General features: G+C 41.4%; 1 protein-coding gene and 1 long non-coding RNA gene across 8 annotated transcripts in view; one reads left to right on the forward strand and one right to left on the reverse strand.

Moving 5' to 3' along the window:
* The window catches only part of LOC147033854 (uncharacterized), a 20,912-nt gene extending 13,005 nt beyond the window's left edge, over positions 1 to 7,907 (forward strand). For all 3 annotated transcript variants that reach the window (XR_015055685.1, XR_015055681.1, XR_015055683.1), the window contains 2 exons: positions 844 to 1,019; positions 7,147 to 7,907. This is a non-coding gene — a long non-coding RNA (uncharacterized LOC147033854). The remainder of the gene's footprint in view (positions 1 to 843; positions 1,020 to 7,146) is intronic.
* The window catches only part of LOC147033855 (uncharacterized), a 23,627-nt gene extending 238 nt beyond the window's left edge, over positions 1 to 23,389 (reverse strand). The window contains exons 1-8 of one of the 5 annotated variants that reach the window (XM_085871929.1): positions 14,741 to 14,872; positions 10,663 to 10,817; positions 8,140 to 8,704; positions 4,213 to 4,270; positions 3,932 to 4,034; positions 2,813 to 2,913; positions 1,379 to 1,505; positions 829 to 940 (exon numbers count right to left, since the gene is read on the reverse strand). In XM_085871929.1, the coding sequence (XP_085728055.1) occupies positions 8,404 to 8,704; positions 10,663 to 10,817; positions 14,741 to 14,797 (513 nt within the window). In that variant the 5' untranslated portion in view covers positions 14,798 to 14,872 and the 3' untranslated portion in view covers positions 829 to 940; positions 1,379 to 1,505; positions 2,813 to 2,913; ... (1 more) ...; positions 4,213 to 4,270; positions 8,140 to 8,403. The other 4 variants (XM_085871932.1, XM_085871928.1, XM_085871931.1 and 1 more) reach the window with 4 other exon arrangements.
* Positions 23,390 to 25,948: the final 2,559 nt, after the last annotated feature.

The raw sequence follows: 25,948 nt of genomic DNA on the forward strand, positions 1-25,948 counted from the left end.
GGGTCAAACCTATGATAGAGAAATGTGCTGAATAATTACATGTCCATTTCATTGTGACGTAATCATGTCATGCCAAATTGTGTCGAATGCTTTCCCCTGAGGACCGAACGTGGAAGTAACAATTTCAATTCCAGGTAAGTCCGCATCTGGCAGCAATCACTGCATTGAGATACAAGGAGTGTGTTTACAGTGTGTCATGTGCACTGGGTAGTTTGAAACTGATTGTATTGATGAGTCAGCGAATGCATCGCTCCTGAGCAGGAGTCGTCATCCAGGGACGTCATCTTATTGGCACATTACTTCTTTGTTTTGTGGCTTGATAACATCTTCTCATCTTACTTTGGAAACCTTTCCTCTCATCACGTTAAAGAGCCATGTAAAATAGCTCATGGAATACCCTGCTTTGAATGTGTTCAGCGATTTGATCCTTCTCGTTTTCTGGCTGGAATTCATTGTTAAAGAATGTGATCAGTGTGTTTTTTGGATGATCCATATGCTGGTGTCTGGGAAATACTTTCAAATTTGCTCAGAATGTGTTGTGTCACTCTCAAAACCTGAGCGTGCATGAGATGCATGTGCTGAATGATCAAGGCACGATACAATTACGTCACGTGGAAACTTGCAATAAGGTGTTCTGTACATCCCTCGTGCCAAAAAGACCCTTGGAATGAAAGCTGAAACAGTGCTTTAACAATTACGTTGTCATTTCTTCATGTGTGTGTGTTTTTTTTTTTATGGTGGAGGAGAAATCAACAAAATGTAATCATCGCCACTCTCTCTCCCTCGTAGCAAACAGGTAAATATAAAATCCTAAAAAAACTCGTTTACCTGCTCTGTGGGCAGATTGTTTTCTGCAGATTGGACATTGCAGTTTCTGGGTGGCAAGCTAGGAGAGAAGGTGCTTCATCTCCAGTCAGCAAAATAATTTTTCCTGGAATTGCTGTTTGATGAAAGGAAGGAAGAAGAAGTTTAAAGATGTCAATGAGAGAGCAGCTGTCTGATAACCTGCTGAGTGATTGGTGAGTTTTTCTCAAATTATGCTGTGATTGGCTGTTTGATCAGCACGTGTACGAACTCAACAGAGTCAAGAATATAAAAACTGAAAATCATTTTCAGATATTGCAGTGAGAATTCAATAATAACGTAGAAAATACGTAATTCAATTGGAGTGTGGATGTAAAAGAAAGTGGAAGTCAAATTATGTTGAATTTAGCAATGCTGTGAGATGATGTACGGCTTTGCGATCGTTAAACCGAAACCCCTCGATGAGATTACCTTCCCATCAAAAAGGTGAACCAAAAATCACAACTTTCAATAAAAAGACAAAATAATCAGGAATCTTAACAATATGAAAACCTCTGAAGATTTTCTAACTCACTCAATTGGTCATCTGTCATGAATTCTTGCTCCTCAAATTTAACATTAAATTCACACTGTGTCTGTGTGTGTTCCTCACTCAAACTCCACCTCATCTTGAATGCGTGATGAAGGAGTGTCAACAAAGGCTGAGGAAGAAACAAAGAATGTTTTAGTACAAACTCAATGATGTCTCATGGGATTAGAAATAGGGAAAGTCTTCTTGGGGCAGAAAGGATAAAGAGCTGTCTAAATCCCAGTTGTATAAAGGGAAAATACACCGATGGAAGAAAGGAAGGTTGTGCTTGACAAATGTATTTGAGTTTTATGAAGCAGTTTCTTATTGGATGTGCAGAGACTGAACAAAAAATTGGAAACATCAAAAGAATGTTACTTATCGGTTGTTGAGCCACCACTTGCATCCAGGAAGGCATGGATACGACATGGTGTGGAGTCAAAAAGGATCTAGAATTGCAGAATTTGATAACTTGTAACAGCATTGAAATGTTTAATTGTTAATGGTGATGGTTCTACTTCTTGACACATCCTCACACCACATGCTGCCATACTTGAACACATGCCTTGGCACTTTCAATGAAACCTCCCAGGTCACTCAAGGTACACTTTTGTTTGGGTAACAAGCAGCATAACTGTTGTGTCATCATCTGGGAATCGTCTTGGCAGAAACAAGTTTTGGGTCATTGCTGTATCCCCATTTATTTGGGATACCTTACAGCATCCCACTACAGCGTGCAGGCAGTTTAAACATCGACATTCTTGCCAGGGCTCACTTGACCCTGCTGGCATGCATTATTTGGGCTGCAGCATCAATCTGGAGGTGTCGTAATCACCCGTCAGGCTTTCGTGCCACATTTGAATCCGAGTGGGAGCAGGGTCCAAATTGAGTGCTTGTGTGGTGGTGAGGAAACTCTTTTTGGACCCCTCACCTGCACCACAATGACAACTGATTATGTTATGGATGTCTTGCATATGTACTCTGCTGAATACTTTCCTATCTGCTGGTAATTCTGCTCCCCTCCTTTTGGATGGAGTGATGCCAGACAAGAGATAGTTTTTTTTTTCCATTGGTTGGTTCGAGATATCTGGGAGCACAATTGTGATAGACTTGGGTCAAAGATTACCCCCGGCCAACCCCAGAATAATTGTGGGAATAATTGTGGCCGTGAAAGAAAAAGAGTGAGGACATGAAGTAAAAATTTGCAGGAAAGGAAGAGAACATTGAAAAGGTGAAAATCTAAGAATAAAGGAAGGATAAAATAAAAACATCCACTAATCATCCCAAAAATAAGAATTCTAATTCCCAACGCATCAAGAACCAAATGTGTGATGTAAACATTCCGGAATCACACAATGACAGAAAGCAGATGGACAGTGAAGTTTTATCATTCAAAGATTCCTCTCATCTGCGAGATGATGAACCAAGTGGAAAACTCACCTCACATGACAGAACGTCTCGCTCCTCAAACCGATCTTTACTCTCCAGTTCAACTTACGCACACCCCTCATTCAGCCTCATCTCCTTGATCGAACATGTGTCTAAGGAGATGAGACAGAGGGTAAGAAAGAGAAAATATGGAATTACAGTGAGATCTACAGAGGCTTGTGGTTGCACAACTCGGTAAAGTGAAATCTTGCTTGACAAAGCAATAATATCTTCTCCGTCATGAAACAAAAAGCGAATACGTGATTGTTGTTGATACGATTTATTTATGTGACGTAATGGGACACAGATGAGGGTCAAACCTGTGACAGAGAAACGTGCTGAATAATTACATGTCCATTTCATTGTGACGTAATCATGTCATGCCACGTTGTGTCGAATGCTTTCCCTGAGGATCAAACGTGGAGGTAACAATTTCAAAACCGGGTGAGTCCACATCTGGCAGCAATCACTGCATTGAGATACAGGGAGTGTGTTTACAGTGTGTCATGCACACTGGGTAGTTTGGCACCAATTGTATTGATGGGTCAGCGAATGCATCGGTCCTGAGCAGGAGTCATTATCCAGGGACGTCAACTTATTGGCACATTACTTCTTCATTTTGAGGCTTGATAACATCTTCTGATCTTTCTTTGGAAACCTTTCCTCTCCTCACGTTAAAGAGCCATGTAAAATAGCAAATGGAATACCCTGCTTTGAATGTGTTCATTGATTTGATTCTTCTCATTTTCTGAATGGAATGAATTGTTAAAGAATGTGATCAGTGTGTTTTTGGATGATCCATTTGCTGGTGTCTTGGAAATACTTTCAAATTTGCTCAGAATGTGTTGTCACTTCCAAAACCTGAGCGTGCATGAGATGCATGTGCTGGATGATCATTGCATGATACAATTACGTCACGTGGAAACTTGCAATAAGGTGTTCTGCACATCCCTCGTGCCAAAAAGGCCTTTGGAATGAAATCTGCAACAGTGCTTCAACAATTACGTTGCCATTTCTACATGTGTGTGTGTTGTTTTTATGTTGGAGGATAAATCAACAAAATGTGTTCATCGCCCTCTCTCTCCCTCGTAGCAAACAGGTAAATATAAAATCCTCAAAAAACTCTCTTACCTGCTCTGTGGGCAGATTGTTTTCTGCTGATTGGACATTGCGGTTTCAGGGTGGCAAGGTGGGAGAGAAGGTGCTTCATCTCCAGTCAGCAAAATATTTTTTCCTGGCATTACAGTTTGATGAAAGGAAGGAAGAAGAAGTTTAAATATGTCATTGAGAGAGCAGCTGTCTGATAACCTGCTGAGTGATTGGTGTTGAAATTCAAATTATGCTGTGATTGGCTGTTTGATCAGCACTTGTTCGAACTCAACAGAATCAAGAATATAAAAACTGAAAATTACCTTCAGTAATTGCAGTGACGATTCAATAATAACGAAGAAAATCCGAAATTCAATTGGACTGTGGATGGAAAAGAAAGTGGAAGTAAAATTTTGTTGAATTTAGCAATGCTGTGAGATGATGTACGACTTTGCGATCGTTAAACCGTGACCCTTCGAGAAGATGATCTTCCCATCAAAAAGGTGAACCAAAAATCACAACTTTCAATAAAAAGACAAAATAATCAGGAATCTTAACAATATGAAAACCTCTAAAGATTTTCTAACTCACTCAATTGGTCACCTGTCATGAATTCTTGCTCCTCACGTTTAACATCAAATTCACAGTGTGTGTGTGTGTTCCTCACTCAAACTCAACCTCATCTTGAATGTGTGATGAAAGAGACTCAGCAAAGGCTGAGGAAGAAACAAAGAATGTTTTAATACAAACTCAACGATGTCTCATGGGATCAGAAATAGGGAAAGTCTTCTTGGGGCAGAAAGGATAAAGAGCTGTCTAAATCCCAGTTGCATTAAGGGAAGATACACCGATGGAAGAAAGGAAGGTGATGCTTGACAAATGTATTTGAGTATTAGGAAGCAGTTTCTCATTGGATGTTCAGAGTGATAAAAAAATTGGAAACATCAAAAGAATGTTACTTTTCTGTTGTTGAGCCACCACTTGCATCCAGGAAGGCATGGATATGACATGGTATGGAGTCAAAAAGGATGAAGAATTGCAGAACTGGAATGTAGCACCATTATTCCCCAAGGAAGTCCTCCAATTCACGTCGGTTTGATGAAGGCAGAAACCGCTTCATCAGGGGCCAACAAGACACCCCTCCCAGCAGGGAAGAAATTCTGCATTATGGGATGCAGATGATCATTAAAGATGGTAATGCAGCACGCTGTATCAACCCTGCCTTCTGATGGAATGAGTGGACCCAAGTGATGCCAGAAAAGCATACACCACACCATCATGAAACCGCCATAAACTTTCAGTTTTGAAATAGGCACTCAGAGCTGTATAAATCCCTGGGTTGTCGCCACATGTGCACACGTCCAATCGTCGAGAACAAGGTGAAGGATGACTCATCAGATCATATCACGTTCCTCCACGACTCGGCAGCCCATTGCCTGTGCAACTCCTTGGATCACTGGCCCCACAAATGGGCATTGCCAGGTCTTATGATCAGTTTGTGCAGAGCATCCCGGCTTTGATTTTTAATCCTGTGAAATTTCCTTCAGACTGTTTTGGATGATACAGGATTCTCACAAAACTCCATTGAACTTTTACACTGTCCATCATTGCTCCGGTTTCACCTCGCAGTCCAGAATTATGCCCGTGCATCACACTTGTCGAGTGTACGCTTCCATCCAATGTTGCCCTTTGATGATGATGTCTTTCCTTTGTCCCAGACTGACATAACTTTTGAAACATTTCCTTGTGACATGTTCGCAATTTCCCCAGCCTTTGCCACTGAAGGGACTGCCAATCACCACCAATATTTCCACCCCGTTAAAAGTCATTGAGGTGACCTCCTGCAGCCATACTGGCTCTAAATAGTAGACTTGAGCCGCAGTTGAGTTCATTCCCTCCCAACCTCAAGTCCTCAACCACCATCAGGTCATCTACCACCCCCCCCCCAAGTTCTCAAAGTTCCCCCCAACCACAAATCCTAAAAAGCACCCCCACCTCACCACACCGACGACAAGTCCTCAACCACCCCTCACTCTACTTCCAATTTTCTGCCCCCCTTCTGCCCCCCCCCCCACCGTAAATATCTGCCCTCCCTCCCCCTTTCTTCCCATTTTTAACAAGGTGCTAATTCCCGTTCGTTAAGAAAAACGATAAAAGTAAATCTCGATGGGACAATGTTCAATTCGTAATTTCTCAAGATTCCCTCATAAGTTCACTCAATGATAAGAAAAAACATACAAGGTCATCCGTAATAGGGAAAAAATGTTGTAGGGTTGGACTCCACATCGGACATTCTGCTTTGAGTCACCTAACAATGAATGGAGGCCCTGATAATCATACATGAGATCAGGGCAGTCACTCTGGACATATCTCACGCTTTTGATGCAGTCTGGCATTCTGCCTTACTCTCCAAACTCTCTTCCTGTAAAGGCCAACTCCATACATGACTGAATGACTTCCTCCTCTCTCGTAACCTTTGTGTGGCATTCAATGGAATCTTTACATCTCATCACCCTGTCAAGACTGGAATGCCCAAGCAGTGGGCCGAGTTCTATTCCTGATCTTCAACAATGATCTCGCTGACTCTGGAAAATCCTCTTTATCTATTTGCTGATGACTCCACCCTCTGCCGTGACATCAATTATCCTTCAGGAAGGCAGGCTGCAGCATCTGCCCTCTCTTCAGGCCTTGGAAAAAATACACAAGCTGGCCAAAGACTTGGAATGTCTTTCAATCTGACAAATCTCACGCTCTTATTTCATTTCTCTTCAAACTTATAGTCTGACAAACCACACCTCTTGTCCCACCTCCTCCCGCAAATCTACTTTCTTACCAATCCTCTTCAGGAAGTTCATTCAATCAAGCTCCTGGGCTTCACTATCAGCAATTATATTTTTAGGGCAAACCACATTTCAAAGTTGGCCTCCGAAGCCATTCTCCGAATGACCACACTCCATCATACAAAGTCCTTCCTTGGCACACCTGAACTCAAATCCACCTCCAAGGGCTTCATGAGCAGCTTGGTGGAGGACTTTTCTCTATCCTCTGGGCTGGTTCCCGTCTCACATCTCTCCCTGCTTGATGCTGTACAAACCAAGGCCTTCAAGATCATTGGAATTTCCCTCACTGAATCTGTGTCGACGACGAACCTATGGCTGTCACTTCACTGCCGCAGACAGGTCAATGGTTTCTCTGTCTTTGACCACCTCATTTCCAGGATTGCACGTTCTGATCTTTCTGTGCTTTGTCACCCCCAGGTTTCTGCAGGGCTCACAAGGTCCACCATCAACCCCCTTCTTGTGAAACTACCAAAATCCAGGTCACTGCACACAACCAATCATTAGTTCCTCTTTTTTCTTGCCTAAAGAATCAACTTCTATCTCCTGTTCAATCGCATTCTTCCTTCCAGGTTTTCAAGACAGCTGTTCGCCACCATCTCAGATCGTCACCATTTGAACAACATGATCTTTTCTGCCCTTGTTAACCCCGCCCAAATCCCTCCTCTTTTAAATTTTTCAGTCTTCCCTCCTGGGAGTTTCCTTGTGTCCATCTTGTCCATGCCATGCATGTTTTGCTTCCTGTTTTAGTCTGTTATATCCTAATGCCGCTGTTAGTCTGTGAAGAGCAGTGTGGCAGCTCTTCCACGAGCCTCGACTATGTGTACAAAAAAGACCCTTCAGACAGCGAAGACACTTTAAGATCCCTCAAACCTCAAAGACTATTCAGCTCCTCTATATCACGAAACACAGCCTCACTACGACCGTCCTTCATCAGGAGAAGAGCGTCCATTCCACAAGGCTATTCATGTTCATTTAAAATGAAGTTTGAGCACTCCTCCTATAACCGCTCACCAGAGATAGGTGACTTTCCTAAAATTACACTGTGATTGTCTTCCTGATCAAATTTTGTGCAAAATTTACAGAAACAGGGGTATTGGAATTGAAAAATACTTTCAGGAATCATCGAGGATTCAACAAAAGTCGAAAAGCAAATAAATAACACAATCACGACACAGAAACAAAACACTGAGATGAAGCAGAATTTTCTGAAAAAATTGGAGAATTTGGTAATGCGGTGACACCGGCATTGCTAACACAGCAACTCCAACCATGATATGATTATTCTCTGAACGTAAAAGAAAAGTTATTCCAAAATTAATCACAATTATGTTAAATGGGAAGAGGAAAATAAAGAGGAAACTTGGCAAAATGAAAACATCAATCAATGTACAAACTAACTTGAAAGCTCACCTGCTGGGACGACTTGCACCTTATTGTGGAGATCAACTCTCAGCTCATTCCCGATGATTCCAGCCTCGACATTGTCATTGTCAAAAGTCACAGTCACATTCAACATCCTCACAATCACAGGACAAAACACTTCATGCTTCCTCTGGGAACCATAAAAAAAGGGATATTAAATAATTAAAACAAATGAATGTAATAGAAAAATATTGGGAAAAAATAAATATCTGAAAATTGGGAAATTAAAAAAAAATTAAAAAAAATAATGATTCAAAAAGCAGGACACCACGGCCACCAAGACGAAACACTCAATGTTTCCGTCCAGGAACCATCTTCACATTCTGAATTGTCATCATCCTCACATTCACACTCATTGTCATCATCCTCGCATTCACACTCATTGTCATCATCCTCACATTCACACTCGTTGTCATCATCTTCACATTCACAATCATTGTCATCATCTTCACAATAACAGTCACAATCACAAACATCTTCGTCATCTGCACAATCACAATCATCGTCATGATCTTCGCAAATGCCTTCATCTTCATCATCTTTGTTGTCTTTTCTAGCAACACACACAATAATGAGCAAAACTTCGTTTCAGAGAACATTTCACTGTGTTGGTAAAATGAAGCAAGAATAGCATGGGCAGCCATAATTATATATATAAATATATACACTACTGTGAAAATGACTTTTGCACTGTGTGTGTGTGTGTGTGTGTGTGTGTGTGTGTGTGTGTGTGTGTGTGTGTGTGTGTGTGTGTGTGTGTGTGTGTGTGTGTGTGTGTGTGTGTGTGTCTCTGCATGCGCACGCATATACGTGTATATATATATATATATGTATATATATATGGAAATATGTATATATATATATATATATATATATATATATATATATATTTATTTTATTTTATTTTTTTTTACAGTGCCTATCGAAAGTCTTTACACGATTTCAATTTTTTTCACTTTTTCTTGCCTTATCGCCTGGAATTGAATTGCATTAAACCAGACTTTTTCTTCCTTTATTGACACACCGTAACCAACAACTTCCAAGTGAAAATCGAACCAAAATTTCTGATTTAATATAATTTAATTCCAGGCTATAAAGCAAGAAAAGATGAAAAATTTGAAAGGCGGTGTGCACTTTCTAAAGGCATTGGAGAAAAAAAAAATTACGAATGATATGATATGATTTTTGGAAGCCTGGTGTTGGCGCAGTGGTTAGGGTAGCGGCTTGGGATCCAAAAGGTCCTGAGTTCAAGCCCCGTTGGGCCACTGAATTAATACACCAGGGGGTTGACTCAGCCTGTCATCCTTCCGAGGTCGGCGAAGTGAGTACCAGTGTACTGGGCCGGTGTATACCCCGGTTAAAATAGGTGTTACATATCCCTGTGTCGTAAGAGGCGACCAGGGTTGCGTCAGGAAGGGCATCCTGCGTAAAACATGTGCCAAATCACTATGCGGATCATACGGATGATCCGCTGTGGCGAACCCGAACGGGAGCAGCCGAAAGAAGAAGAAGAAGAAGAAGATGATATGATTTTTGTATATATGTATGTATATAAATATGTATATATATATATATATATATATATATATATATATATATATATATATATATATATATATATATATATATATATATATATATATATATATATATATATATATATATATATATATATATATATATACATACATACATACATACATACATACATACATACATACATAAAAGCCTGGTGTTGGCTTCATGGTTTGGTTGGTGGGCTTGGGATCTGAGGGTCCTGAGTTCAAATCCCACTAAGCTGTTGAATAAATACCAGGTGGGGTTGACTGCCTGTTATTCTTCCGAGGTTGGCAAAATAAATTCCAGCTTACTGGTATCCTGTGGCGGAGTGTCGACCCGTCCAGGATTGTGCCCAATAGCCAAGGAGACTGCTGAGGCAGCACCAACGCTCTGCACAGAGCATGGCTGCAATGGTATATATAAATATATAAACATATGGACATAAAGACCCGCCCACATCTCTCTCCTGTCTCATCTCATCATCATCATCTTTGTTGATGATGGAATAGCCAATCATCTCTCATCTCATCGATTAAACCCAGGTGGCTCGGATTGTGTAAATGATTGATCCCTCCCACACTCCTCCAACTGAATAAGCTGTGTAAAGCAACCCAAGAAGACTTACTGAAGGTAAGTGCGACACTGTTTCAAACCTTTCCCACATTTGCAAACCCTCAACATACACACAAACACACATATATAGGTATATATATATATATATATATATATATATATATATATATATATATATATATATATATATATATATATATAAATATATATATATATATCTCAAATAATAACATATTTGCAGCAGAAAAGAGGTTCATTGGGATCATCGGTTGCTGTTCTGAATTATGTTCCAGAATAAAAATGAATCCTTGGGAAGAGGAACAGCAAGAAGTAAATGAAGGTCACCAAAGAAGAAAAATATCAGAATGTGTTGTTTACCCGAAGTGTTTGTGTCCCCACGGGTAGATGTGGATGAGCAAGTCCACGAGAAGGACGAAAAGAGAGATCACTCCGATTGCGTGCTCAAAGCGTCCCCAGAGCGACATCAGTTGTCCCATGTCCAACGTCCCAAGAAAGGAACGTTCACCAAAGATCTGTGGACAAGGAATTGACAAGTTTAATGAAATCATGTTATTTGAACGAGCAAGTTTCCCATGCTCAGACGGGATTCAAAACGGGGTCGTAATGAAGTCGGAAAAAATGCAAATGGAATCTTCTGTCATTGAGCACACAACCTGGGAACATCAATTCGCATTAATTGCCACAAATGAATCAATTTAAATGCTCCAATGGCGGCAATTTGCTCCGCTTTAAAATGTTTCTTCAATATATGAAGCTCCTTGAGAGCTCGGTTCCCTTATAATAATTTGTATTGGTGTCAAAGTCAGTGACTTATTGCAAATTAATAGTAGGATGACACCATGGGTGTGTTCCGTTGGTAAGTGGCTTGGTCGTTTCACAGTGCTCAAGGAAACACTCCAATGGAAGGGAGTGCTGGGCTTAACAACACGGCGGTCTCCAAGGAAACATTACTATCGTGGAACTCGAGCACATGCTGGCCTGGCCGTCATTTTCAGTTTTACTCGATGTTCTTGTGACAACTTCCCCAAACAAATTGATTGTGTTAGCAACAGCTACAGAGCATCTTGAATCGGGAAAGAAAGATAAATAAATGGGGAGTCAGAAGGGGGAGCTCGACCACCAAGATTATCTGTGGACCTTCCACTGTGCATTTTGGAGAGGGAGGTGGTGGAGATCGAATTTGGATGTTTGTAGATTTTAAAGAATTAGGTTGAAAAGTGGAAGTCAGAATAAAAGTCTGAACTGCATGTTTCAATATTGTCCTCTCTGAAAGCAGAATTGAAGAAATAACCAGGAATCGTTTCAAATCTGACCATGGTGGCCATATTGCGAACACAAGTGGACATGTTCCATCAACAAGCAGCTTTCTTTCTGCTCACCACACACCTCCTTTGATTGCTTTTCTCCATTTGCTTAGCATCTTACAAAGTGGTTGTGATGGAAGTGTGTCCGCCGTGGTCTGAAAGAAGTTGGCCGACATAGTCGGAAAGAATCTGGCTGCTGGAAGAGGAAAAATCCTGGCTGCGTAGTCAGAAAGAACCTGGTCACTTTCGACAGAAAGAACCAGGTCACCGTCGTCAGGAAGAACCTGGGCGCCGTCCTCTCTGAACGCCGTCCTTTCCTTTCCTGTAACTTCCTCTCTGAACTCATCAATCAGATTTTTAACCCTTTACCCTCCGTCCATCATCGACGCTCTTTCTCTACGTTTCCCACTCACCTGGTAAGATCCGTTCACGGCCCACACTCCGCGACACACCTGGTGCACCGGAAACATGTTTTGAAACAACACAAGTATTCCACGAGTTTCCTTTAAAATAACTCAGGAGCACAACGAAAATCCAGCACTTCGCTGCAACAAAAGTGACGGAATGAACTGAATGTTCTCACAAAACAAACGGAACAATGCATCCCGCAGATGGGCTTTGTGACGCTGCAGTCATTATTGTCATGGGAACTGAACTAATTTCAAAACAAACTGATTGCATTGTCGTTTGCATCGTTCCGTCATTATCTGATGTAGTATTATATCACGTGTTGTAATGTCCATGTACAAGTATTACGCTATTTGTTGAATTTTGTTGAAGTTGCCAGAAAAAGGAAACGAAGTTCGGATGAGAGATGTCAGTTCGAGCGTCACAAAAGTGTGGGCGGGGCGTTCAAAGGGGGCGGGGCGTAAATGTTTCCTTCATATTTGCATACATAGTAAGTCGATGGTCCTTTATTAAATTTTTCGGTTTGTTGTGGAACCACAAACACGTCCAATGCTGCACAACCACTTGTGTTTGTATTCTTCTGATGGTCAGAAACGAACTGAAAATGAAGCTTGAACTGAAAAGAGCTGAAACAGGCCGGACGTTCCCCTCCAGGTGTTCCCTTCATGCTCAGATGTTACCTCCAAATGGTCCGAGGTCATGATCGGTTCAGATCAATCAAAACACTGTTTGTGTGTTCAACACATACATACATGCACACACAGACAAACACATGTACACACATACATGTACACATGTACAGATATAAATTGTTCACACATACATACATACATACATGTACACACATACACACATACAAGTACACATGTACATATACACGTACATGTACACACATACAAAATACGTACACATGTACACACATATGTACATGTACACACATACACACATGTACATACACACACGTACACACATACATGTACATACATACAAACACACGTACACATGTACACACATACAAACACACGTACACATGTACACACATACATGTACACACCTACAAACACACGTACACATGTACACACATACATGTACACACATACAAACACACGTACACACATACACATACATGTACACACGTACACACATACATACATGTACACACATACATACACACGTACACATGTACATGTACACACGTACACACATACATGTATACACGTACACACATACATGTACACACATACACGTACACAAATACACGTACACACATACATGTACACACATACACGTACACACATACATGTACACACGTACATGTACACACATACATGTACACACGTACATGTACACACATACACGTACATGTACACACGTACATGTACACACATACACGTACACACATACATGTACACACGTACACACATACACGTACACACATACACGTACACACATACACGTACACACATACACGTACACACATACACGTACACACATACATGTACACACATACACGTACACACATACATGTACACACATACACGTACACACATACATGTACACACGTACACACATACATGTACACACGTACACACATACAAGTACACACACCTTATTTAATATTGTCCATGTGAATTTTGAAGCATGTAAATAAATAATTAAGCCCCTGACTTGATGTAAAAACTGTTTTATTATCAAAATAAATTTCCATTTCCTTTTTCACAATTGCCGTTTACCAACGAAATACCCAATGAACGAATGAACGACAGAAAGATTAACTTCAGATATGAGAACTCAAATTCAGCTCCAGTGATCCATCAAAGTAAAACTACACGGCCGACACCTCACCTGTGGTTCCAATTAAGATAGGAGTTGGACATCCGATTACCTGTGAAATTTCACTTCCCACACACAAAAATTGTTTGTTATTAATTCCAATTGCAAAGCACGTCGGTATCACGTGACCCTCCTTGTGGGTGTGGTGGGGAGTACCAAGATGGCGGCCGGTGTGCACGTCGGCATCACGTGTCCCTGCTTGTGTGTGTGGTGGGGAGTACCAAGATGGCGGCCGGTGAGCAGTGTTTCTTTTTCTTCAGAAAATCAGTGATCCAGTTTGATTGAGATCAGTGGTTGTGACAATTCCTACGATTATACGATCACACATGGCGATGTTGAAGCGTCCAGTTCATTGTTATTTCCACTTTTCGTCCGAATTCTTCACAATCTACAAACATGCAAAACCCTTCCCAAAAATACATTGTGGAAGGTCCATATGTTAGCTTGGCCGTCGTTCCTCCTTCTGACCGCCCATTAATTTATCTTTCTTTCACTTTTCGAACACAACTCGTCCTCTCAAAAAGCCGACTCTCAAACGAAGCAAGCCGCCCCGTAAGCGGTTATCAAGCTGCTTGCTAACGGAACACACCCGAGGAATCGATTTCCTTCACAATTATTCGTGAATTCGATCCTTGGGAACTGAAGTTTAAACCTGACGTTGTGATCACAGGCCCAACAAACGGATCGAACCTTTCACACCAAGTTTGGTTTGTTTGGAGCAACAAATAAGAGGACATTTGTTTACTTAACCGTCATTAAACTGTAATTGTTTATTTCATATCACAATCTGTTTCCTTTCCTGTAACTTCCTCTCTGAACTCATCAATCGGATCTTTAACCCTTTACCCTCCGTCCATCATCGACCCTCTTTCTCTCCGTTTCCCACTCACCTGGTAAGATCTGTTCACGGCCCAGACTCCGCGACGCACCTGGTGCACCGGAAACATGTTTTGAAACTCAACACAAGTATTCCACGAGTTTCCTTTAAAATAACTCAGGAACACAACGAAAACCCAGCACTTCGCTGCAACAAAAGTGCCGGAATGAACAAAACAAACGGAACAATGCATCCCGCCGATGGGCTTTGTGACGCTGTAGTCATTGTTGTCATGGGAACTGAACTGATTTCAAAACAAACTGATTGCGTTGTCGTTTGCATTGTTCAGTCATTATCTTATGTAGTAATATGGAATAGGCAAAGCCAAGAAGCGAACGTAGAATTCTTTTTACATTTGCTTCTGACTTTACTTATAACGTGTTCACAACTGTATACTTGCCAACTTTACCGTGGTACGTGTCAGCGCCGCACAGCTAATGATTTTGACGCAATTTCTGGTTCCTTCTGCCTGGATTCGGGATCAGCGATCAAATAATGTTAATCACGATTAAAAATTATTTTTTGATGATGTGGGAGATATCTTTATTAAAATTAACTTTGGGAAAAAAATGATTGAATAAATAAATAAATAAACAATCACTTCTGATCAAGAATAAAAGAAAATATAAGTTCCGGAAAGAGTTTCAAAATCACTCCCGGTAATGTTAAATATTATGTTAAATACTAAATAAACACTTCCTGTCATGAAAAAAATCACTTTCGGAAGTATAAAATTAACTTGGGGTAAAAAAATAATTGAATAAAGAAATAAACACTTCCGGTCATGATCTCCCGGCATGCATCATTCCCCATGACAAAAACCAGAAACAAAAACAACCAGAAGGAAAAAAAACGGAAGCAAAAGGGTCATAGCCAACGACACGGATTCCAAATAGCCAGGGGAATTGTGTTGTTGTTGTTGTTGTTGTTGTTGTTGTTTCCTATTCTGTCACGTACACGTGTTAAGTATGAAGCTCACTGCGTTCGTCATTATATCACGTGTTGTAATATAGTACAGTGGATAAGCTCTCATATTTTAACAAATTGTGCATTTTATGAGAAAAGCATGAAATTTCTCGCGTAGTTAGAGCATACCATCATGTTTATTTTCGGATGTGGAGGGAAGTCAGATTTCACCTCTGAGGGGACAGTGAGAGGTCAAATCCAAGATAGCCGCAAGTCACCCGGGTGTAATGTTCAAACATCCTTAATTTTGGAACCAGACTGTGCAGAAAAAACATGGATGACCCACAAAATATGTAATGGAGAAGAAAGGAAATACCTTTGGATTTTTTTTTTTATATTATTTTAATGGCAGAAGCAAACTTTGGTCCATCACGGGTGATGAAGGTTGTGGCTCCTTCTCGTGTGATGCCAAAGAACTGGAAGGACTTCCTTCGATGCGAAGATAACAAAACCGAATTGTTTGCTTTCCTGTCACGCGTAGTTGTTCATCTTCCTCGAGCAGAGGACAAGGAACTGCATGCAACAGATGGAAGTGGAGTCCTTTGCTCTCCGGCTGAGTCATACTTGGCCTGCCTTGCCCCATGTTCGCAGGAGGAGGCCGACACTCGTCGACTTCTGCATGTGGCAGATGCTGTGCAAAAGGGGTGTAAGAAGGTGACCATACGTACCGTTGATACTGATGTGGTAGTACTGGCTGTAGCTTCATTCAGCAAGACAGCTCCTAATGAGCTGTGGGTTACCTTTGGTGTCAGGTCAAGCTTTAATTACATTGCTGTTCACGAAGTGGTTTCCACAATGAATCCAACACAGTGTCTGACTCTCCCAGTCCTTCACGCTTTCACCGGGTGTGAAACTCTATCTGCATTCGCTGGCAGAGGAAAGAAGACTGCCTGGGAAACTTGGAAGTCTTTCCCAGAGGTAAATGATGCTTTCAATGAACTCCTATGCATGCCAAGTGAGGTCAGTGAAGGATCAATGTTACTGCTGGAGCGATTTGTAGTGCTAATGTCCGACCGAACCAGTGAGAGCACAGAAGTGAATCATGCTAGGAAACAGCTCTTCACACAGAAGTCTAGAACTCTAGAGAACATTCGTCCAACCCAGGCAGCACTCATTCAGCACATCAAGCGAACTTGCTCCCAGGCCAACTGTTGGAACCAGGAATTGGTCCTGGACCAGAGATGTCAGAGCCATCTGACTGGGGCTGGACAAAAGAAACAACTAGGTGGCAGCCACTTTGGACCACTCTCCCAGAAGCATCAAAATCGTGCCATGAATTGATCCTCTGTCGCTGTGAGAAAGGATGCACTGGATGATGCAAGTGTGCCAAAGCTGCGCTCAAGTGCACTGCACTGTGCTTCTGTTCTGGAGGCTGTTAGATTTTGATCACTGCCATTACCATCATCATCATTGCTATAAATAAAGTATGAAATAAAGGAACAGCATGGGACGATTCTGTTATTTTTTTTTTTGTATTATTATCCCTATCGTGTCAAAATGGAAGCAAAGTTTCGTTATATTGCATTGGTCCAATCCATTGCTTTACCAAAAGAATGTCTAAAAGTATATAACGTAACTTGACCTTGACCTCGATTGAAATGCATTCCCTTGGCTTCTGGCAATCTCAAAAGTATCACCAAACGAATGGCCATTCCAAACGTAGTTGGAAATGACACCTTAAATGTTTTATTTACACTGTTTAGTTCCAAAATTAAACGCGTTTGAACATGAGACCCAGTGGACTGGCGTCCATCTTGGATTTTGACCTCTCATGGTCCTCAGAGGTCAAATCTGACTTCCCTCCACATCTGAAAATAAACCTTATGGTATTCACTAACTATGTCAAAAAATTCATGCTTTTCTCATAAAACGCACAATTATTGTGCTTATCCGCTGTACTATTGCATCTCATGCAGTTTCATGTGGCAGCAGAACACGTGCCAGGCAAGTCCATGGTTGTTGCCGATGCATTGTCCCATAGTCCACTCCCAGAACATGCCTCGGATCGCGAGTTGTCAGAAGAGGTGGACGCATTCGTTCATGGAGTTGAGGCAGGTTTTCCAGCGTCCAAGAGAAAGTTAGATGTCATCAGAGATGCGTCCAGGCTGGATCCTGTTTTGAAACGTGTTGTTAACGACACTATCCATGGTTTGCCTCAGTACATGGATGACCGTCTGGATATACTCAATCCGTGCTGGGAAATCGTAGGCATTTATCTGTCTATGAAGGAATGTTATTGTATGGCACTGGAATCGTCATACCAACTAACTGACATGAAGGTGGAGATTTTTCAGAGCATTCATGACGATGGACATCACGGAGGAACGAAGCATCAACGCTGAGCCAATGATTGTGTTTGGTGGCCCGGTATGAGTGGGGACATCGAGGACTGTGTCAGTAAATGTGATCATTGTATCAAGTACTGGTCTGCTCAAAAGCGAAAGCCATTATTCCCGATTCCCCTTCCGTCTCATCCATGGGAATGGATAGCAGCTGATATCCTCGAGTTCGACAAGAAACATTATCTGGTCATGGGGGATTATTACTCGAGATTCAACGAGCTCATACACTTGCCCTCTCTCACAAGTTAAATGCTCATTCATGAAATCAGGTCAACCTTTGCTCGTTAGGGCATTCCTGACATTCTTCTCTCAGATAACTGAAGTCAATTCGCATCCAAGGAATTTACCGAGTTTTCTGGAAAATATGGCTTTGAACATGTGATGCAAGCGTAAAGTATCCACAGACAAATTGATGTGCCGAAGAAAACGGAACACATTGCGAAAATGATCTTGATCCAACCTGATCCGTATCTCGGGCTGATGTCATAGCGTAACACTTCTTTTGAGCCGACAGGTTTCAGCCCTGCACAGTTGATGCTGGATCAGAGGTGGAAGACAATCATGCCAACCTTGTCACAGATTCTTCGAACAAACGCAGAGAAAATCGACCCTGATATCGTGAACAGCAACGATGACAAGGCCAAGGAAAAAGACGCTTACAAATACAATCAGAAACATTCTCCTGAACGTCTCCCTGAACTCCAGGTCGGAAACAAAGTTAGTCAGAACTGGTCATCAATCGATCTGGGAACAGTTGGGTGCTATCTATTCTCCACCTCCATCTAAAACGCCTCACTCGTATGGTATAAGCATTGGTAACAAAGTTCTTAAAAGGAGCAGGTGCCACCTCACACCTGATACGACCGTACTTTCGTCATCTCATGCATTACCGCATTCAGAAGACGTTTCTGGAGAGCCCGACATTGAAAATCCAATTGATAATGGAACAAAAAGCTCTGAGAAGTCTGTCGAGTATAAAACTCACTCTGGCAGAAAAGTCAATCAGTTGAAAGAATTGATCTAAATTAAGGCAACAAAGAGACTCTGGGCCAGAATAATGGCCGTCATTTCTATCAGATACCAACGTCAGGTAGTCCACCCTGACATTGTCACTTACTTTAGCTTTTAAGTTGGGTTCTGTTTCGTTGTTCTTGTGGTGTGTGTGTGTGTGTGTGTGTGTGTGTGTGTGTGTGTGTGTGTGTGTGTGTGTGTGTGTGTGTGTGTGTGTGTGTGTGTGTGTTGTTATGTCTGACTTCCTTCCTGGGATGACGGTGCAGTAATTGTTCTTTATTTTGATTCCAGTTGGATACTTGAGAAATGGCCATTTATTCAACATGTTGTCCAGGAATTGTTCTGCTTGTGACTAATTAGGATGTGGGTTTTTGAAGTCTTTCAGTCTATTTGTTGGGGGAGATGTTGTGGAAGTACAGCTCATACACACTGTATGTTAATGAGGGGCTGACGATGAGTTGGTTTGACATATGTATAGTGTCAGTTCAAAGCTCGATGATGTGGTATTTGTGAGTAAGCATCAGTAAATGCCGATACATGAACGAGTAGAATTGACAGTTACATGTTATAAATTTGCTGTCGCACACATCGGTAAATTGAAATATTATCTGCTTGATGTAAGGAGCTAATTTTGACTGTGGGTGGCAGTATTTTCTTGGAAACTGCCTGGTGAGATTCGTGAAGATTCTGGAACTTTCTCAGACAAAACTTCCTGGATGGATGAGAATCGCAGTTGCTGGAAGGCATGAGATCAATCTGCGATTCAATATAAACCCGCGAGAGGGAGGTGTGGAGACACGGGTGATACGTGATGAGCCGTGTGTTTTGATCGTCCTCGTGCTTGATTTAACTCTGATGAGCATAACCCGCGCTCTGCGCGACATGTTGGGGTGGGTGTGTTTGAGAAAGGAACTGATGCAGAGTATGAGGAGTAATTTTACTTTAATACAGTAAGCGGAATACGATTTCACTGTTTCAGAACCATTTTATTTACTTTTTTGTACCATGCACCTCATATGGTCTTTGAGATCATGTAAGCCGAATATCACGTTACTCCAGCGCAGAACAAAGTCGTAGATAGCGCGACACGAAACCACAAACTCAAATAATATATAACATGAGTGAATGAGGTGTTAATTTCCAGAGCTATTATTAAGGCATGGAGCCAATTATAATCAGGTTGATGAAAACTCATTGAGATTGTGTATCAGGAAAGAATTCCTTTGAGCTCTTCAGTCATTCTGGACGGGCCAGCATGCGAGAGAGAACACCGCGACAAGACTAACTCGTTCAACAGCCCTGGTGGACGAGGTGAACATGCATGAGTTGAGCCGGCAGAACAGGGACATTGGGTTGGAACAACTCAACTTGGGAATCGTTGTTGCACATGGCATGTAATGGTGAACGTGAAAGAACAACTCAACTCACTATGTCTCTCCAAAAGGACCGTTTAGAAACCCCACCCCCCCATCCACTTTCTGAACAATCCTCTGGAAGAAGTCCTTTCTTTCAAGCTTCTGGGTCTCACTATCTGCCATTAACCTTTCCTGGGAAAGCCACATTTCATACCTCGCCTCCAAAGTGGGCGAGCTAGATGCCAGACGAAGTGCAGTTTAACAGGATAGACAGTACACTTACAGATCTCTTACACTTCTTTGTTAAGCCAATCTTCTCACACGTTTTTCTTGGTTTCTGTCTCGTCCAATGAGGGCACACGAAAAGTGAATCAACAATTGCCCAGGCTTATTGATCCATATGTTTTACATCTTCCTCTTTGCACATCATCTGCCCATCACTGCGCATCCCTCCCACTATGCACCATAGACACCCTCGGTTTTCCTCCCCCCTTCCACTACTCAGGGACTGAGTTCGCATTGGTCCATTGACCTCGCCGGGTAAGAAAGAGGTCAAAACCACCTCAAACTTTCTCTCTCTTGCTGGAGTTTCTCACTCCCTCAAGGAATTATTCCTATGGTGCCTGTTTTGTTAGCATAGTTAAGATTGCACAAGATTAGGATTGGGGTAACTCTGCACTCTCTCTTGTGTTTGTATATAACAGTTTTTCTCCTGCTGCACATCTCCAATCCTTTTTTCCCCCTGCTGTACATATTTTGCTGTGCATTAAAACCTTTGCTTATTGTTCCACATGCCTTTCCTTGCAATTGCTAGAAATAAATTGCTATTATTGTGAATGTACCCAGTTTGTAGTGTCTTTTCCTCCATTGGTCTCGCATTGTCCACACATCGTGTTCGTGGAGAAGTTTTTCCCTACATGATTTGACCTGTCAGCTGGTGCATACGTGACAGCTCCACTCGGCTGCACCTGATCAGGTAAGATTTAGACAAGTACGCATCAAGGGCACGAGCCCCACTTGATACCGTCATCCAAAGGTAAGGTAACCATGCGAGGTATTAACACTGCCAGGATGGCGGTACCAATCAGCATTTGTGGTTGATTTGCATTCCACCAAGCAGTGGAGTTATCCACGGCTGGTGGACTCAGGACTGTCTGTTCAGGAGAAACTTGAGTGCTTTTTCTCATGGTGAACCTCGAACCCCGGCCTGTAACTATTTGGTGTCAGGAGTGGGATTTCAACCCTGAACACCAATTGCGAAACAATTTGGTGTTCAGGAGGGACCTGCGGAGCGATCAGCACACCCCCAAAATTGTAAAAGAGCAGATTGGGGTGAAAATTTTATTTAATTATTTCTGCGGACTATGGCGAATCAAGACGAGCTGATCCAGGTGGGTGTAAGTGAGGAAATGGAGGAAGAACCAATGGTACAGGGGGGCAGTATGGAGGAAGGTGATTTATTGGGGAAATATTCGGTAGGGGTGCAGCAAAGACATTGTAATACTCGGGGAGCCCCCACCCCCAAATTCATTTCCCAGAGAATATGGTGCACCCTCTGAGCCCACACCCCAGAATAGCATATCTGACTCACCAGTGCCATTGGAAATGGACTGATTGGCATCAATGATGAGCCAGATAATGGGTGAGATGAAGGCAGTGGGCAACAAAATTGACATCCGGATGGATGCAGTGAGCAATGACATGAAGGCGTTGAGCAGTGACATGAAGGCGGGGCAGAATGATATTGAAGCAATGGGCATTGGAATAATGGCTGGCATAAAGGCGGGGCTGGCAGAAGTAAGGAGGGAGGCCAAAGTGGATGTAACTGCATTGAACGATGGAATCAGGATGATGGGTATTGAGGTAAATGCTCAGGTGAAGGTGGATGTGGAGGTGTTGGGCCAGGAGATGATGAGGATTGAGGCGGAGCGAGGGGAGATGAACTAGGTAAGGGAGAGGGTGGACGATGTTTGGACCGCGATGGAAGTGGTGACAAAGCAAATTACAGAAGTTCAGGAAGAGGTGACAAATAAAATTACGGAAGTGATAAATATAATGATGGAACTTAAAAAGGAGGCAATAAATGCCCAGTATGAGGCAGTGCCAGCATTTGGTGATTTCACTTGGATTAGTAATTAGTGTAAAGGAATGTACGGCACCAATTAGCATGCTGCCTGATAGGCTCAGGTGTTTCGTTCTGAGTCCAGTGGCTTGTCAAACAGGCACAAACACTGGCTCAGTGCACGAAAATCAATTTGTCGGTGCGATCGCTTTTACGCAGTTTGGCGGGACTTGGACTGGGCAACTGGGCCAGCCTGATGACTGCAAAAGTATTTATATATTTACAACAAATGTTGGCCTTTCTTGTTTATCCATTTTTCTGTTCTTCTTGCGACATTTTGTGTTCTTCTTCCATTCTGATTTATATTTCTCTCTTTGACCATGATGGTTTGGTAACTTGGATAACTGTTACATTTACCTCATCCATATCGAGTGATTTCTCCTCATACAATCACAATCATTACAACTACCCTGATACTTCTCAATCATTCTTGCTTTTATGTTATCTGATTGCAGAAAAGTACTTTATCTACTGTTGTTTACCACTATTTATCCAAAATTACTCACAATATAATTACTTACTAAATCCCACTCCTCCTTTACTACTTGTTATCCAAATTAGTCACAAATTACTTGCCATCATTATTCTCACTATATATAATCTGTGAAGTATACACAGAAAAAAAAAACATGTAATTCATCCATATCATTCTATACCAAGGGTAACTTTTAATACATGGATGAAAATGCACACGTTTATTAAACAGAATGAAAAAATCTGCTTGCATGATCCTTACCTTGTAAAAGAGCTGCCCAGTAAAGAAGCTGCCAAGGAGGAATGTGAATTAGGGGTGAATGGCGGTAAAACATTGAGAGAGACATTGCAGAGACTGAAATTGAACACAATGGAGATTGAGATTTGTGTCTTGTTATATCACAGAGAATTCAGGAACAAGGATAGATGATGTGTCAACTTCCCAAACATGGATGAGCAGAGAAATTGTGAAAATCTCTTCCTTCCTCTTTGGATGGTTGTACAATTGCCTCAACTAAACCCAAAAAAAGGATTTCATTTAAACTCAATTTGTAATATACATGCCATGTACTGTATTGAAACAAAGTGAGGAGTTTAAGTAAATTATTTATTAAAATAACGAATACCAGACTCGGTGGCAGAATGGTTAGAGCATCTGCGCTGAATCTAGGAGGTCGGTGGTTTAAACTTGATCCTGTTCGAGTCATACCAAAGATTTTCAACATGGTATGTGCTGCTTGTTTGCTTGATTCTCAGCTTAGAAAAGATAGAGCACGGAAAACGAACATAGGTTGGCAACCAATGGTCAATATCGTTGGCAACGATTGTGCATGCTTGTTAGGACAAATGACCTCCTGTGTTGAAGTTTCCTTGTAAAGGAATTCATATTGCAAAGAAGCTTTCAAGATGGAGGATCCAGAAAAGCAATCACCATCTGATACACAATTTTCTGTCTTCGATGCTTGTTGCAGTATTGGGGTAATTGGAGAAATATCATTATGATTGGGGCTGGAGTTGTAATAAGTATGATATGATTTGGTTGTAATCGAAAATTGTTAAATTTTACAATGTGTATATTTCACTTAAACAAAGCCAAGGCTCAGCAAATTCCATTCATTTGTTCTTCAGTCAGATCGGAGTCAGGACTTCAATCAGGATAAATACTCGAAGAGATATCAGTAACGTATGGTGGAAAAATAAATCTCTTCTTCAGAAAGGGGAAGTTCAAATACCACATCAGGAACATATTATCTCTGATGCTTTATATACCCTACCCATTATGTACAAAGGGAGAGAGTGAAGGAGGGGGACAGATTTGAAGGTAAAATTTATTTGACAACAGAATTGTCCAGTATGTGACAAAAATGTATTTTGTCCAACATTGCAATGTTACATCAAATCATCCATTATATCTGGAGCCTGTGGGATCCCTGTTACTGAATCCAGTTTCCTGTTACCGAGTCAAATTTCGATATTCTGATGAAGCTGTTGCAGAACCAGGCATTCTTGCATTTGTTTTGATCATTGATTCTCTCCAAGGCAGACATTAATAACAAAGCTTGTTTACCCCATGTACTCCACCCCATCCCTCTCCCTTCCACAGATATCCTTTTGTCTTTGTGCCCGACTATTTTGTGCTTCCCTCTCCCACCCCTCTTGTTTCCTGCCTTATTATATGTTTCAGTGTTTTAGTTTTAACACGAGCCTCAACTTGGTATACAAAAAAAAACAAAGCAATCAACACATTGACCAGGCTGTTAAGAACAAAAGGCACTCTCCCCCTTTACCCCCATGGAATCGTTGCACTGTTTACTGTACTAGTTCCCAAGCTGTGGAGAATCCCCCTGACCACTCTCACTTAAGGAGAAAATTTCCCCATTTATTTGGGGGTAAATTGGACCTCCATTGAACTTTATTTTGAAAATGTCCCTTTTATTGTCAATGGGGTTACTTAATGGCTAAATAGGGAACACATAAAATAGTTATTGATCAGTAAATGTTGCCTAAGTGTCATTTAAATCCTCAATTCGGAAGGGACAAAGTTGCATGTATCAAAACATCTCTAACTACCTTCATCATTTGAGTTCATATTGTCACCATTCCTTCTCATACATTCTCTCTCTTTTCCTGATGTTATTCAACTGGGTGAGCATTTTGCGACATTCTGGGAGTTTTTTGACGCCGGCAGTCCAATGAGACTCAGGCACGGGACACGTTTTGCGGCAGTGGGGGCAGGGTACGAGGTAGCCCATAAAAAGTGGCCCCATCGTACAAGGTAAGTAAAATTCTCAGATCCGGATCCGGATTCAGTTCTTCACCAAAATTAAGCGTTGCTTTCCTTGGCCGGTCACCTACATATACAAAAAAATTCAGAACGATGGCTTGAAAACTGTGGCCAAAAATCGTGTGACAAACAAACAAACAAAGACAGACAGAGACAGACACTACAGACCAACATTGTTGGTGAAAAAATTTTTCGCCAAGTAACAAACAGAATTTTTATAATGTAGAATTTCGCTTTGTTGCTCATTACATTTGGCTTACTTTCAAAAAGATAGAAATAAGATTTTTGTTTTGCATTTTGGGATAAGCATCCAATCTGAAACTAAATTACTATTGCTGGCACATGAAGCAAAAAGCAGGGTTCAGCGATCGGTTCACTTCTGTCTGTATCTACATGTCACTTTATGATTGAGGAACAATTAATTTAAATTGAATGTTATATTTTGAACATGAAGAAGAAAACAAACCCGAAGTGGTGCAGTAATTTGGCTATGAATTTGTACAGATCGTGCATGCACAGAGAGAATTGTGATAATTATTTTTGTCTGTCTGTTGACCATTATCAGTATGGCCATTATCATTATCAGGACTCCCACCCATTCATGCATGTCCTCCTTCCCTAATATTTAAATAAACAATTTGTCAATAATTGTTGTGAATCTCTGTCA

The sequence above is a fragment of the Eptatretus burgeri genome, chromosome 1 (genome assembly GCF_056783735.1).
Source record: "Eptatretus burgeri isolate ZD-2024b chromosome 1, Ebu_testis_v1, whole genome shotgun sequence".
NCBI lineage: Eukaryota > Metazoa > Chordata > Myxini > Myxiniformes > Myxinidae > Eptatretus > Eptatretus burgeri.